At 37.9% G+C, this 16,145-nt stretch overlaps 1 protein-coding gene across 7 annotated transcripts in view; it reads left to right on the top strand.

Moving 5' to 3' along the window:
• The window catches only part of ARMC3 (armadillo repeat containing 3), a 121,378-nt gene that overhangs the window by 12,440 nt on the left and 92,793 nt on the right, over positions 1–16,145 (top strand). For 5 of the 7 annotated variants that reach the window (XM_017867445.1, XM_017867444.1, XM_017867443.1 and 2 more), the window contains one exon: positions 10,679–10,796. The exons of 1 other annotated variant lie outside the window; for it this stretch is intronic. In XM_017867445.1, coding sequence (XP_017722934.1) covers positions 10,679–10,796 — 118 coding nt within the window. Of the gene's footprint in view, positions 1–10,678; positions 10,797–12,687; positions 12,719–16,145 lie in introns of those variants that run through there. One more of the 7 variants, XM_017867448.1, reaches the window with a different exon arrangement.

Genomic DNA, 16,145 nt, shown 5'->3' with positions numbered 1-16,145 from the left:
TTGCAGAAGATAGAATATTGCTGAACAGCGAGTGTACCTGTCTGATTCTTGCTTTGGAAGCTTCCTCTCAGGGGTGTACTCCACTGTGTGAGGTGTGGGGTGTCGGTCTGCCCCTAGTGGGGGATGTCTCCCAGTTAGGCTACTCAGGGGTCAGGGACCCACTTGAGCATGCAGTCTGTCTGTTCTCAGATCTCAACCTCCATGCTGGGAGATCCAGTGCCCTCTTCAAAGCTGTCAGACAGAGTCGTTTGTGTCTGCAGAGGTTTCTGCTGCTTTGTTGTTGTCGTTGTTGTTGTTGATTAGCTGTGCCCTGTCCCCAGAGGTGGAGTCTACAGAGACAGGCAGGGCTCCTTGAGCTGCTGTGAGCTCCACCCAGTTCGAGCTTCCCAGCGGCTTTGTTTACCTACTTAAGCCTCAGCAATGGCAGGCGCCCCTCCCCCAGCCTCGCTGCTGCCTTGCAGTTAGATGGCAGACTGCTATGCTAGCAATGAGGGAGGCTCCGTGGGCGGGCGTGGGACCCTCCCGACCAGGTGTAGGATATAATCTCCTGGTGTGCCCGTTTGCTAAGACCCTTGGTGCAGCACAGTATTGGGGTGGGAGTTACCCGATTTTCCAGGTGTTGTGTGTCTCAGTTCCCCTGGCTAGGAAAAGGGATTCCCTTCCCCCTGGGCTTCCCAGGTGAGGCGATACCTCACCCTGCTTCAGCTCTGGCGGGTCGGGCTGCAGCAGCTGACCAGCACCGATTGTCTGACACTCCCTAGTGAGATGAACCCAGTACCTCAGTTGAAAATGCAGAAATCACCTGTCTTCTGTGTCGCCCGTGCTGGGAACTGGAGACTGGAGCTGTTCCTATTCGACCATCTTGCTCCACCCCTCCTCAGTGCCCTTTTTAATAAAAAATTACTATAATGGTACAGGCTGTGTAGGAGAAACAAGTGTCATGCCAAGTTTCTCTACTCTCTGCCAAACATTGGTATCTCCCCTTCTTTGTCAGCCCATTGGATTGCAACTCTTACAGTCTCAAGCTTCCCTTTAAGCTTCTCATCCCCCATATTGTCTTTTTCTTCTTCTTCTTCTTCTTTTTTTTTTTTTGAGACAGGGTCTTGCTCTGTCTCTCAGGCTGGAGTGCAATGGCACAATCATGGCTCACTGCAGCCTCCACCTCCCAGGCTCAAGTGATCCTCCCTGCTCAGCCTCTTGAGTAGCTGGGACTAAAGGCACACACCACCATACCCTGCTAATTTTTGTATGTTTTGTAGAGACAGGGTCTCACTCTGTTGCCCAGGCTGGTTTTGAACTCCCGGGCTCAAGAGATCTTCCCACCTCGGCCTCCCGAAGTGCTGGGATTACAAGTGTGACTCACTGCACCTGGTCTTTAAAATTAATTTTAATTATTATAGAATCACATTTAAATAACCACATGTGACTATTAAATGATATTTACTAACGCTTATGTTTAAGTGTATTTTCGTGTACTCTACCTACTCCTCTGAGACTTGTTTTTCTGTGGTGATCATGACATGCCCATGCTTAACCATTGTATCCTTATTCACATGCTTATATAATCAGCTTGAAAAATATAGAAACATGAGAGGTCTCTGGGATGAAAGTTCCAAGAGGGAAGGGAAATCTGTTTTGGATGTGGGTTGGTAGAGAAGATGGCCAGCTGGGACATGAGGGAAAGTGCCGTAAGTGGTGAAGACGATCTAAGGCTGTGGTTTTTAGGAGCTTGCGGGGCAATCAAGGAGCCTTTTGAAGGTAGGTTGGGAACTGTGGACCCTCCCTGCTCTGAAATGTACTCCGAGTGTTTTACATATAATTTCACATAGAGAATGTACCCCCAAAGCCTACTGATAGCTCCATGGACCTCTGATTTAGAGCCCTCTCTCCTGACATCAGCAAACAGTATACAGTTAAGGCACTTTAAGGCCACAAGAAAAGAAAAAATTTCCAGGGGCACTTTAATACATTCCTTTACAGACATTTTCCAAGTACTTCCATCTTCCAGGTATTGTTCCTAGGTGATGGAGACAGAGAAACAGCATGGTCCTTTGCCTGAAGAAATGTATTTATTTGCTGGACAAATATAGAGTGCCTACCATATGCAAGCATTCTTCCACATCCTGGGCATAAAGATGGGGAAAAAGGAAAGTTCAGGCCCCAAGGCAGCTTATATTATAGTGGGAGAAACAGTCAGTTAATAATAATATAATTCAGGTAGTGATACGATGAATGAAGAAAAATAAAGTTGGATATGGTAAGGAGTGTGATGGGGCCTCTTTAAATAGAATCTTGGTCAGGGCAGGCCTTCTTGGTGGGATCTCAACCAAAACACACTTAAATGAAATGAGGGGGTATTCTGTGCAAATAACTGGGAGGGGACCCTAGCCAGACCACACTGCCTTATGCAGTGTGTTTGAGGAATGCCAGGAAGGTTAGTGTGGCAGAAGATTAGTGAGCAAGTTGTAGGAGGGGGTCACAAAGATGGCGAGATGGTGACGACCATGTAGGACATTAGGCTATGTTAAGCAAGTTGGGTTTTTTCCCAATGTGCACAAAGGAGAATTCATTGGAATGTGACAAAGAGAGGAGTAGTGACATCTGATTTGTATTTAAAATGAAAAATAAGATTGTTCTAGCTACAATGTGGGAGAAACATGAAAACTGGAACAGCAGCTTGGAAGTTGTTACCGTAGTGCAGTTAAGATCTAATGGCAGCTTGGACCCAGGAAGTCGCCGTGAAGAAGATGAGATGTGGCCAGAGTGAGGATGAGCTTTGAAGGTCGAGCTGGCAGGATGTGCTGATGGGTAGGACGTGGAGTGTGAGAAGGGGACAAGTTGAGAAATCAAGCCTGAGCAACAGAGCGAATGGAAGTACAACATACTGAAGCAGACATGTAAATCAAAGACATAATGCAGTGTGTTAAATTCAGAAAAATAACAGCTGTGGAAGAAGAGAAAGAAAAGCAAGCAAGCAGGCCCAGTCATCCAAGGAATTTCAACCCCCAAACCACTATGAATAAAAACAATAAAAAGAGAGATGGAGGCCTGACAAATACACCATAACTCTCTGTAGTTTCAAGTATTATTGTATTGTTTTCTTTAGAAATGAAATAAAACTCTCAAGAAGTCCTGGGTGACATGGTGCTCCCACATGGTGGCTTTAGTGAGAACTATTTTGGTAAGTTAATGAGGGTGAAAGTCAGATTGGATATGTGCAGCAAGGAGTGAGAGTGAGACAAGTAAATATTCATAAGGTTTTTGATTGTGAAAGACAAGGAAGTGTAATATGGTGTACAGAGGATGATTACTATCTAGAGAAAATTGGTTTTTATTTTAAAATAAAAGAGTTTCAAGAAATCAGAGTTCAGGGAGAATAAGGTGGCTGCAGTTTGCAGGGTAGAGTACGAAAAAGAACAGACCAACATATAGCAATAATTCCAGAAATCTGGTTAACGGTCCTCTGGATTCTCTGAATTCTAATTTGTATGGGGTGAAACTCCACATGGCGAAGGACATGCATGAACAACTCTCAGGGTGCTGTAAGTCACATCCTTTCTAGAGGTTGCACTGGTCTGGGAAGCACTGTAATTTGCTTGGAAGGTATGGAGGGTCTTATTGAATACCTGGGGCATTGAGAAGAGTTCCCAGAAAAGTCATGCCTTAATAGTCATGTGGCTAAACTATCCAGCCCCACAGTAAAGGTTTCTCTAGTCCTGCCCTACCTAATAAAGCTTAAAGACAGGCTTTAAATAGATTAACCTGATCCATACGTAAAACAACGGCCTGCCAGAACAAACTTCAATATACTTTAAGGAATACTCTTCCTCCTCCAGCCCCCAAAAGAATCTAGATGCTCAGCTACATAATTTTCACAATGCCCAGTATCCAATACAAAATTATTAGATAAGCAAAAAAGGAAAATGTGACCTATAACCAGGAGAAAATCAGTTAATAAGCCAACAGAGGAGGTAAAATGAGATCCTTAAAAAAACCGAATTAACTGAAAAAAGGCAGGATAAAAGGAACAGGGAGCAAATGTGACAAAATGAAAACAAATAGCAAGATGATCAATTAAAACCCAACCACATCAATAACCACATTGGATATAAATAATCTAATATTCCAATAAAAAGTGATTGTCCAACTGAGTAAAAAAGCAAGACTCAACTCTAACCTGTCTGTAAGAATCGTCCTTTACGTATAAAGGTACACATAAAAATAAAAACATGAAAAAAGATATATACCATGCAAACACCAATCATAAGAAATCTGGAGCACCTTTGTTAATACCAAATGAAATATATTACAATTTCAGGACAAAGAATATTACCTGAGAAAAAGATGGACATTTTATAATGATACAAAGATTTATTTTTCTAATGGTCCTAAGTATTATTCACCTAATAACACAAGTTTAAGATACATGATGGCAAAAAAGGCTATGCGATAGCATAAGAAACAATGAAATACTTAGACATTTGTTTAACAAAATAAAATCAATACCTGTATGCTGAAAACTGTGAAACATTCCTGAGACAAATTAAGACCTAAATAACTGAAGAGATAAAAAATACTATGTTGGATACAGATACATTGCTGATGGGAATGCAAATGGTAGAACTACTTTGGAAAACTAAATTGTATTTTTTTCTTTTTTTGAGACAGGGTCTCACTCTGTTGCCCAGGCTGGAATGCAGTGGTATGATTATAGTTCACTGCAGACTTGAACTCCTGGGTCAAGCAATCCTCCCACTTCAGCCTCCCAAGTAGCTAGGACTACAGGTGTGTGCCACCACACCTGGCTAATTTTTTAACTTTTTGTAGAGATAGGGTCTCACTATGTTGCCCAGGCTGGTCTTTAACTCTTGGCCTCAAGTGATTCTTCTGCCTCAGCCTCCCAAAGTGCTGGAATTACAGCCATGAGCTGTAGTGTCCCAAAATTATATTTTCTTATAAAGTTAAACATGCACTTGCCAGACAAGCCAGAAATTTTACTTCTAGGCATTTGCTCAAGAGAAATTAAAAAATTTGTCCATAAGAAGACTTGTATAAAATTGTGCATGGCAGCTTTTATACATAATGGCTCCAACCTGAAACAACCCAGAGGTCCATCGACAGTTGAATGGATAAACAAATTGTGATATACAATGGGATACTACTCAGCAGTAAAAGAAAGGTAAAACAAATGAGATCCGTGAAACATGGATCCCAAAAATATTCTGCCACATGAAAGAAGACTACACAAAAGGTCCCTATGTAGTAATTTCATTAGTACTAAATTATAGGACAGGCGAAACTGATCTGTAGTGAAAGAAAGGAGATCAGTGGTTGTCTGGGACCAGTCATAGGAGGGGAATTAACTGCAATGAGGCAAGAGAGAATGTTTTGGGGCATGGAAACCTTCACATATTGTTTGGAGTGGTTGGTTACACAGATCTGTTTCTTAAAATTCTATACAGATGTATACATTCCTCAAAACTCATCAAACTTACACTGAAAATAACTTCATTGTATTGCATCTAAATTGGCCCTCTGTAAGTTGGATTCAAAAGAAGTAATGGAGGAATTTAGTTGACAGGGAGGAGTTGACTACTCATGAGACAAAAGTGATGATTAATAATATAAAGTGTTATTAATTTATATTATATTAATAATATAAAGTGTTATTAATTTATATTATATTAATAATATAATATAAAGTATTATAAGATGAGAATGTGTCCATTCTGTGAGAATAGGAGATTGAGTTATCTAATGTGCTAGTCTTAGTGTCTGGCACTTAATAGGGATTCAATAAATGTTTATTAAACACATGAATTAATTAATGAAAGTGAGTGAGTGAAAAAAAAGCCAAAGCACCTTTTAGGGATTGGCCTTGGATATTTTCTCTGATGTAATAGAAGAACATGTGCAGATATAGGTAGATTTGAATTTGCAAGTTGGAAGTTGATGGAGTTTCCATCTGGTAACTTTATTTTTTCTGAAAATTTTGCTGGGCAAGGAGGAAAGAAAGGGGGAAGTAGGAGTGTTAAATGTTCAAGGATAGTAGAAATGTTTGAAATAATTTTGTTTTTTTGAGAAGGAGAAATCAAGTTTACAAAAGAAATGTAGAAACCTGGTATGCAGTGAGGCCCTCTCAATTGCTGGTCATGAATTTACAATGACACTAACTTTCTTCTAGTTTAACATTCTTTGAGAATGGTTGGACACTTGGGTACAAATACAAAGAAGAAAATACTAGTGTTCACTTGTGGTTTGGGTTTTGGAAGATTCATCTGATGATAAGACAGACAAGGAGGTTTAGGGTTTAGCAGAAGTGTTATTCAGATAATAGAACATACAATCTAAGCAACTTAAGAGGGGAAGAAGGGAGAAAGCTGATAAAGGGAGAGAAAGCAGAGGGAGTAAATGGACTGGGGATCCAAATGCAATTGAAGAATCTCTGGAGTGGGAGTAGTTAAAAAAGTCAAGCTATATCTTTCACCACTTGCTGGTTGGCTACCAAGAACCCCTGAGAGCCTGAACACTGTGGGTGCTGTAGGAAACCAATCTATGGACAGACAGAGAAAAATTAATGGGTTCTCAAGCATAATAGCAGAAGACAAAACTGAATGATAGATGAATGCCACTGAGTCAGAATTAGCAAAAGAGACAGGCGAGAACTTTCAAAAGTAATGAGAACACGTCTCTTCTGTCTAGATATAGTGGTAGCAGATAGCAGCAGGCATTTCTCCAGCTACAATAACTATGAAAAGCAGATGGACTTAAAACTACAATTGAAGAGCTTTGGAAAGGCAAATTAAAAATTCTGATAATACCAAGCGTTGGTGAGGATGTAGAGCAACTGGAACTCTCATTCATAGCTGGTGGGAAAGTAAACTGATAAAACTGCTTTGGAAAACTGTTCAACAGTACCTATGAAAGGGAAATATATGTCTACCCTATGACTCATCAATTCCATTCCTAGATATATACCCAGGAGAAATGAATGCATGTATCCACAAAAAGACATGTAAAAGAATATTCACTGTGACTTATGATTTCCTCAAACTGGAAAGAAAAGAACCCAAACTGGTATATTTATATAATGGAATACATTATATAGCCATAAGAAATATGACTTAGCTATATAAGCAAAAATGTGAAAGAACTGCAACAGGTATTGCACTGAGTTAAAGAAAACAAATAAGAAGGAGTGAATGTTGTATGATTCCTTATATGAAGTTCAAAAACGGAAAATTAAGTGATTATTTTAAAAGTCAGAATAATGGTTATCTCTCATGGGGGCAGGGTGGCTTAGGAAAGGAGTGTGAGGAAACCTTCAGAGATACTAGAAATGTTCTGTATCTTAGTTGAAGAGATCTGAATTAATATTCTTGAAGATCAAGTGGAAGAAATACCTAATAACACAAACAAACAGAGTCGATTTTGCTTTTTAATCTAATCTAACAGACTTAGTTGGATTTATTTACCCTAGTGATGTTTATTTTGATCATTGACATATTAGATTTTTTTTTTTTTTTTTTTTTTGAGACGGAGTCTGGCTCTGTCTCCCAGGCTGAGGTGCAGTGGCGCGATCTCAGCTCACTGTAAGCTCTGCCTCCCGGGTTCACGCCATTCTCCTGCCTCAGCCTCCCGAGTAGCTGGGACTACAGGCGCCCGCCACCTCGCCCGGCTAGTTTTTTGTATTTTTTAGTAGAAACGGGGTTTCACAGTGTTAGCCAGGATGGTCTCGACCTCCCAACCTCGTGATCCGCCCGTCTCGGCCTCCCAAAGTGCTGGGATTACAGGCTTGAGCCACCGCGCCCAGCCGACATATTTGATTTTATTCCTATCATTTTATTTGAAGTTGTGGTTTTTCTTTGCTATGTTTTCATCTTGTAATTTCTTTTGTATTTTCTGTCCCTTTTCTGAATTGAGCAAATTTCCTTTGTTTCACTTTCTTTCTGGCAGTGTGGAACTTCAGTTACTTGTTGGTAGCCTATCTATTAAATACACATTTTAACCTGCATTCTTTCTATTAATGTAAGAATAAAAAATAGCTAGGCAACATGCCTCTTTTTTAAAAACCAAAAATTTTCTTTACCTCTTTTGTTGAAAAAAAAAAAAATCTGTTTTAATTCCAAGCAGCTATTAGTTTTTTTTTCCTTATAAATCATTATCACTTCAGGAATCCTTTCTTAAGAATTGCATTGGCCAAGCGAGTTGGCTCATGCCTGTAATCCCAGCACTTTGGGAGGCTGAGGCGGGCGGATTCCCTGAGGTCAGTAGTTCGAGACCAGCCTGGACAACATGGCAAAACCCCATCTCTACTAAAAATACAAAAAATCAGGCACCTGTAATCCCAGCTACTCGGGAGGCTGAGGCAGGGAGAATCGCTTGAACCCAGGAGGCGGAGGTTGCAGTGAGCCGAGATCACGCCATTGTGCTCCAGCCTGGGCAACAGAGCGAGACTCCATCTCAAAAAAAAGAAAAATAAAAACCGAATTGTATTATGATTCACAACATCATCTGCAATATTTAGTAAGCTAAACAGCAGAATACATTTTACTGCATTTTTTGATCTACCACAGTTGTTTTTATATTTTGGTCCTCCCAAGTTTTGGCTGGAGATTTTGCCTGAGCAATTTGTTTAAGAGCATATGGTTAATATACTTTTTGAGTTTGTGAATGCCTGAACATCTGAAAGATAACCTAGCCAGATATAAACTTCCAGGGTCACAATCCTTTTCCCTTGGACCTTTGTGGACCTTTGTTGATTATGTTCCATAAACAGTCAGGAGAAGGAAAGGTATAAGGTCATTTGCTGAGGTCTTTTTTCTTATTATTCGATATTATTTCTGCTTCTTGTTGTATATTTTCTATTTGGTCAAGCTAATATTTTATCCACCATAAATAAACATTTATTCCCATTTTAAACCATCTTGTGTTATTTTCTCCATTTGCGTATCCTTCCTTATTGCCATCCATCCCATTTTATCTGTTCTTCAAATCATATCTGAAGTTCTATCACATCCATGGAGCTTTCTCTATTTACCCCAGTTTCAAATTAATTTCCCCACTCTCATCATAATATTTATTGTCTCTGCCATATGTTTTGCACTTCATGAAATTTTATATCTGGAAGAGATCATATTCCAACTTCCTAACCTTTCAGATTGAAAAAAGCTGTGGTCAGTGAGCCACATGTGGCACTTAAGTGATGTGAGGTCCTCAGGAATTCTGGGGCTACCCTTTAATACCTAAATAAGATGGTTCTCAAGCCCCAAACCCTAACTACATTCAGAAGTCCTTCCTTAAGATTTCTGTGGATTTCCAGGGCCTTCAGCTCTCCTGATCAGTGTTGCAGCCAGCATCCCAGCCATTGCTCTTGGCTCAGCTAGAGGCCAACTTTTCTCATTGGATCATGTCTAGAAACACAAGTGCCACCAACCTGTTGTACACAACTGACTTTTGACTGAAGATTTGTCTTCTCTAAAAGGGTCTAAGAGGTTTAAGAACAAGCAAGACTTTTGTAACTCTTATAGCTTCTAGTATAGAGGGAGCCATAGAAAAACAGCAGCTTTACTTTGGGTGTTAGACAATGCTGTTCTGAAATTCAGCAGCCATTTCTCTCCAAAAGGGAAGTTTTATCCTGGCTATGTCCTTTCAGGTCATTGTTTCTTGCCATCTTCTTTCTTCTTTACTCTTCCAAACTCACACAATTATGTTTCCTTGGAGTAATCAGAGTAATGTATTTCTCCATTCTCTACCTAAAATGAAACAATCTTAAAAATATTCCATGACATAGTAAGATGTCGATATAGGAAACCAACACAAAGAACCAGCTAAAGCTTTGAAATACAGTTTTTTTTCCCTTATCCTAAGGAGAACTCCATCCTTCATTAGTCTCTGGAAATGGAAGAAAAATAGTGTAATAATTTGTTTTCTTCTTGACCGCAGAAAGCCTCTATGTGCTATGAACAATAGTTCATTTCAGTTACACATTTCGTTTCAATTACACATGAATTGTCAGGACACAGGTCTTCCTAGAGTCCTATACTTTTCTTTAGACTATATTATCATTTTCCCTGTTCTAGGTTTTATTCAATTTTACATTTTGTTATATGCTCTTTTCTAGTGCTTTATTGTTTTACATATGTAATTCCTGCTTTTCTAGAGTATAGTGGTTGGAAAGCAAGTATTGATTATTGAGATGGTCATGAAATAAAATATATACAGGTATTCAAGGATTTTGTGTATTGAATAAGCATTAAAATATGTCATTTGGTAAACATTTGTCATGCGCCAGATGACGTGCTAAGTGCTTTACATACATGGCCTCTACTCCTTTCCTTGCTCCTTTGAGATAGGTACTATTATCCTCATCAAACAGAAAAAGAAATTGACATTCTAGGAGCATAATTCATTTGATTCCACATGGCTAAATTGAGAAACTAGACCTGTCAGATTGCAAAACATTTTGCTCTTCCCACCATACCCCAGGCATTCCAGTGCTGACAATTGTTTCTCTAGTGGCTGATGTTTTTTAAATGAAAAACTTTGCGGTGCACTTGTTGGGCAGTGACCGCATCCTTTTTGCAAGATTACATTCTCTCAAGTTTTAAGACCCATTCATTTTAATGTGATTTTAAAGCTCATATGTGAACCTGATCGTTTTCTTTCTGCCTTTCAGTTTGATCCATTAATGATTGAAAGCAAAAAAGCAGCCACTGTGGTGTTAATGCTTCGTTCTCCAGAAGAGGAAATTTTGGCTAAAGCATGTGAAGCCATTTATAAATTTGCTTTAAAAGGTTTGGATTTTTTTTCAGTTTATCTTTCTGTTTCATTAATTTCTTAAAATATTTACTACCTCTTGGGCACTTTTCTTCCTAGTCTTTAACTTATTTGCTGTCAGATGAATTATTTCAGACAACCAGAATATTATTTAATGCATTACCTAAAAGCAATCTCTCTCCCTGAGTGCCTAGCTTAATCTTAAGGAGTAATTTAGTCACTGGGTAGAACAGTCATTCTGAAAGTTTCATTGTAGTTTTAGAAATTGTAAATGTCACAGAAACTAAAAGAACTCCTAATAGTCAAAGCTGGAACAATTAGAACAACAAAGTAAAGTAGTACTGGCTTATAATCCAAGTGGAAAATAAGTATCCATGTATCCATACTGATATAAATGAATGAATGAATAAATGGAAGAGAAGAGACAAATGATTCCTAATAGTTTATGTACACTCTTGACTTCAAGAAGGTGAAATATAACTCCCCACTCTTTGAGTGGGAGATGCACAGAGTGATTTATATCCAAAGAGTACAACATAGTACTGGGGGAAAATAAGCTTATAATGGATAAACCTGACAAACACTACACCTCAGCTAGGTGATCAAAACTAACACCACCCATCTGGGCATGGTGGCTAATGTCCGTAATCTCAGCACTTGGGGAGGCCAAGGTGGGTGGATCACTTGAGCCCAGGAGTTTGACACCAGCCTTGGCAATGTGTCAAAGTCCCATCCCTACAAAAAAAAAAAAATACAAAAACTAGCCATGTGTGGTGGTGCATGATTGTAGTCCCAGCTACTCTGGAGACTGAAGTGGGAGGATCACTTGAGCCCAGGAGTTCAAGACCAGCCTTGGCAACATGGCAAAACCCCACCTCTACAAAAAATAAAAACATAAGTCATATGTGACGGCATGTCTGCAGTCCCAGCTACTCAGTAGGCTGAGGTGGGAGGACTCTTGACCCTGGGAGGCAGAGGTTGCAGTGAGCTGAGATTGTGCCACTGCACTCCAGCCTAGGCAACAGAGAGAGACCCTGTCTCAAAAAACAAACCAACCAACCAACCAACCAAAAAAAAAAAAAAAAAAAACCCACCAACTGTGATAAGTCCTATCAATAATAAGTGCCCTTGACATGATATGATAAAATGACACTTTATTTCTGTGTTATTTTTCTTAAAAATCCATAACCCCACTCTAATAATGATTTTTTAAAATCAGACAAATCCTGGTTCAGGTACAAAATACCTAGCTGATGCTCCTCAAAACTGTCATGGCTATCCACAACAACCAAGTCGGAGAAACTCACATAATGGAGGCATTATGACTAATGACATAGGACCCCGGGACAGAAAGAAGATGTTAGGTTAAAACTAAGGAAATCCGAATAACTAAGTGCATTAGTTAATAATAGTGTCTTCATATTAGTTCATTACTTGTAAAAAATGTACATACTAATATCAAATATTAATAATAGGGGAAACTGGGTCTGAGGTACATGCAAACTCTTTGTACTGTTTTTGTAACTTTTCTGTAAAACTAACAGTGTTGTAAAACAAAGCTTATTTTAAAACTGTAAATATTACATATCAGGTTCTATTGAAAGGTTTATTCACAGAGGATTTAAAAACATACAAGGTGCTTATATTTTAGTGCTCATATTACTACAAATGGTAAGATTAGACTTATTAATTTGCATGACATTTTAATTGAGAATATTAATTTGAGAGTTTAGTGTAAGTAAACTGGTTTTTTAAATAAAACATTTCAAACTAATATAGGGACAATTTTGTTTTAAATAAATGATATTTGACATATTGTGTTAGAAATTGAATTAGAGAACAATGAATCATTCAATTAGCAAAGGGTACAATACTCACCTTTCTTTGTCACTCAGGTTATCATTGAGGATCCAGATGTAAACCAGAGTGTTTCTGGAAGGTACTATATCTTTTTGAATGGATGGTGTAGAATCCTGGGTCAAATTTCAGGGAGATATTGGATTGTGCATCTATGGCAGCATGAATCCCTTTCAGTCTAATAGAGTCGTTATACATCATCTGGCTGTCACATGTATCTAATTATGTGTTATCTCTTTTTGCATAACATGAAGAAATAGATAGGAATGTATTTCCTATGAAATCAATACAGAAATAATTTTAAATCTGATGTTTTATACCAGTAGTGTTGTCTAAAATTAAAAAAAAATGATAGGACTTTGGCTTCTGGCCAAGATGGACCACTCTACTGCCTGAAACAATGAATGAAACAGACCCAATATGTGAAAGTAGAGTAGACTTAGTCTACTGGCAGAAACAATGAAGGAAAGAAACCAGATATATGAAATAACAGTTGACAAGAGTATCAACATCAGACAATAAAGGGCAGTGACCACTGAGAGGTAGGAAACAAGGGAAGTAAACTCTATGACTGCCTCAGATTTTTGACTTCAGAGAGCTTTTTGGCCATAGCACTGAAAAGGGTAACCTGGTGAACTCTCTGAGTTAAGAAGACAAACCTGAAAGTCCAGAGAAATAAAGGCATTTAGAGTTTTCAGGACAGAGTAAAGGAGAGGAATGAGTTTCACAAAGGGAGAACTCAGGAGATCTGTAAAGGGTCCCATTCTTGTATTTAGAAGAGTAGTGAGCAGCATGTATATGTGAGATAAATAGTTGGACAAAGAGGCAGCCAAAGGATTGGGGTTACAATGCCTGGTGCTCACAGAGGGCTAGGAGTAGCGCGCCTGTTCCATTAGTCAGGCAGAAACTTCAGAATTCATGGAACATTGTGTAGAATACATAGAGGAGTCTTGCCTCAGTATGAGAAATAATTAGTCCTAGATTGCGCACTGTTCTAGTACCACCTAGTAAATATTAAAAGCAAGACTTAGAGACTCCGCCTCAAAAAAAAAAAATAAAAAATAAAAAATAAAAAATAAAAAAAGCAAGACTTGAAAGGATCAGGTTGCTTCCAAGTAACTTAATTTGTCCCTGAAAAAAATCTTAAGAATACAGAAATATCCATTGCCCAAGAAGGTAAAATTCACAATGTCTTGCATCCAATAAAAAAATTACCAGGCATGAAAAAAAGCAGAAAAAATGCATAAGATATAAATCAATGAGTAAATCAAATTGACCCAGATGTTAGAATTAGCAGGAAAAGACATTAAAAGATTAATTACAACCGTATTCTATATGTTTAGAAAGTAAAAACATGGAAGCTATAAGATAGACCCGAATACAACTTCTAGAGATGAAAACTTCAGTGTCTGAAATGAAAAATACATAGGCTTTGATTAATGCAGATGAGATGCTGCAGAATAAAAAGATTGATGAATCTATATGTGTAATTGGAGTCTCTGAAAAGGGAGATAGGGACAGAAAAGCATTTGAAGAAATAATGGCCAAGGTTTCCCTAAGTCTGATGAAAACTCTAAGTCCATGGATCCAAAAAGTTTGTCAAAACCCAAGTGCAAAGAATATGAATCAAACTATGCCACAGTACATTAAAATCAAATTGCTTAAAACCAGTGATAAAGAGAAAATCTTAAAAGCAGCCAGAATCAGTAAAAACATGTTACATTCAAAAAAGATAAGGATGACAATAGATATTAAATAACAAATTATAAATAAGGATGATTTATCATCAGAAATTTCACAAGTGAGAAGTCTATAGAGCAACAATCTTTAAAGAATAAAAGAAAATAAAACTTTCAACCCAGAATTACTATCTAGAAAAAAACTTTCAAAACTTAGGTGAAATGAAGTTTTATTAAACATAAAAAAGCTAAAATAATTTATTTCCAGCAGATCTACACTACTACTTATAATGAAAACAGGCCTTTCAGGCAGAAGGAAAATAACACTAGATGGAAATATGGATCTACAAAAAAGAATACAGAGTGCTAGAAATGGCAACATATATATTTTCTTTGTTATTTGAATCACTTCAAAAGCAAATTTATTATTTTAAAACAAAATAATCATATATTGTGCAATTTGAAACATATGTATAAACAAAATATATGGCAACACCAGCCCCAAGGCAGAAAGGGAAAAAAAATGGAAGTATACTATTGTTAGGATCTCATATGTGAAGTGCATTAATAGCACTTGAAAGTAGACTGTGATACGTTAAAGATGTATACTGCAACCCTAATGAAACCACTAAAATAACAAAATAAAGAATAATATTAAATAAGAAAATGAAATAAAATAGAATAAGTAACATTCCTAGAATACATAGAAAATAAGGCAGAATATGAAGAAAAAAGAAAACATGGAATAATGGGGCATATAAAAAACAAATAACGAGATGGTGGATTTAAACCTAACCATATCAAAAATCAAATTAAATATAAATGTCCTAAATACCTTAACAGGGAGAAATTGGTATACTGGATAAAAAGCAAGACTACACCACATGTCACCTTCAAGAATTGCACTTTATGGTTTTAGGTCTAACATTTAAGTCATTAACCCATCTTGAATTAATTTTTGTATGAGATGTAAGGAAGGGATCCAGTTTCAGCTTTCTACATATGGCTAGCCAGTTTTCTCAGCACCATTTATTAAATAGGGAATCCTTTCCCCATGCTTGTTTTTGTCAGGTTTGTCAAAGATCTGATGGTTGTAAATGTGTGGTATTATTCGTGGGGGTTCTATTCTGTTCCATTGGTCTATATCTCTGTTTTGGTACCAGTACCATGCTGTTTTATAGCCTTGTAGTATAAAACAGTATAAACCAGTACCATGCTGTTTTGTAGCCTTGTAGTATAGTTTGACGTCAGGTAGCATGATGCCTCCAGCTTTGTTCTTTTGGCTTAGGATTGTCTTGGCAATGCAGGCTCTTTTTTGGTTCCATATGAACTTTAAAGTAGTTTTTTCCAATTCTGTGAAGAAAGTCATTGGTAACTTGATAGGGATGGAATTGAATCTATAAATTACCTTGGGCAGTATGGCCATTTTCACGATATTGATTCTTCTTATCCATGAGCATGGAATGTTCTTCCATTTGTTTGTGTCCTCTTTTATTTCGTTGAGCAGTGGTTTGTAGTTCTCCTTGAAGGGGTTCTCCTTCATATCCCTTGTAAGTTGGATTCCTAGGTATTCTATTCTCTTTGAAGCAATTGTGAATGGGAGTTCACTCATGATTTGGCTCTCTGTCTGTTACTGGTGTATAGGAATGCTTGTGATTTTTGCACATTGATTTTGTATCCTGAGACTGCTGAAGTTGCTTATCAGCTTAAGGAGATTTTGGGCTGAGATGATGGGGTTTTCTAAATATACAATCATGTCATCTGCAAACAGGGACAATTTGACTTCCTCTTTTCTTAATTGAATACCCTTTATTTCTTTCTCTTGCCTGA

This window comes from Rhinopithecus bieti, unplaced genomic scaffold (genome assembly GCF_001698545.2).
Source record: "Rhinopithecus bieti isolate Rb0 unplaced genomic scaffold, ASM169854v2 scaffold_3041, whole genome shotgun sequence".
In the NCBI taxonomy this organism is placed as follows: Eukaryota; Metazoa; Chordata; class Mammalia; order Primates; family Cercopithecidae; genus Rhinopithecus; species Rhinopithecus bieti.
The sequence above is the reverse complement of the archived record's forward strand: the minus strand, read 5'-3'. Positions and strand labels throughout refer to the sequence as shown.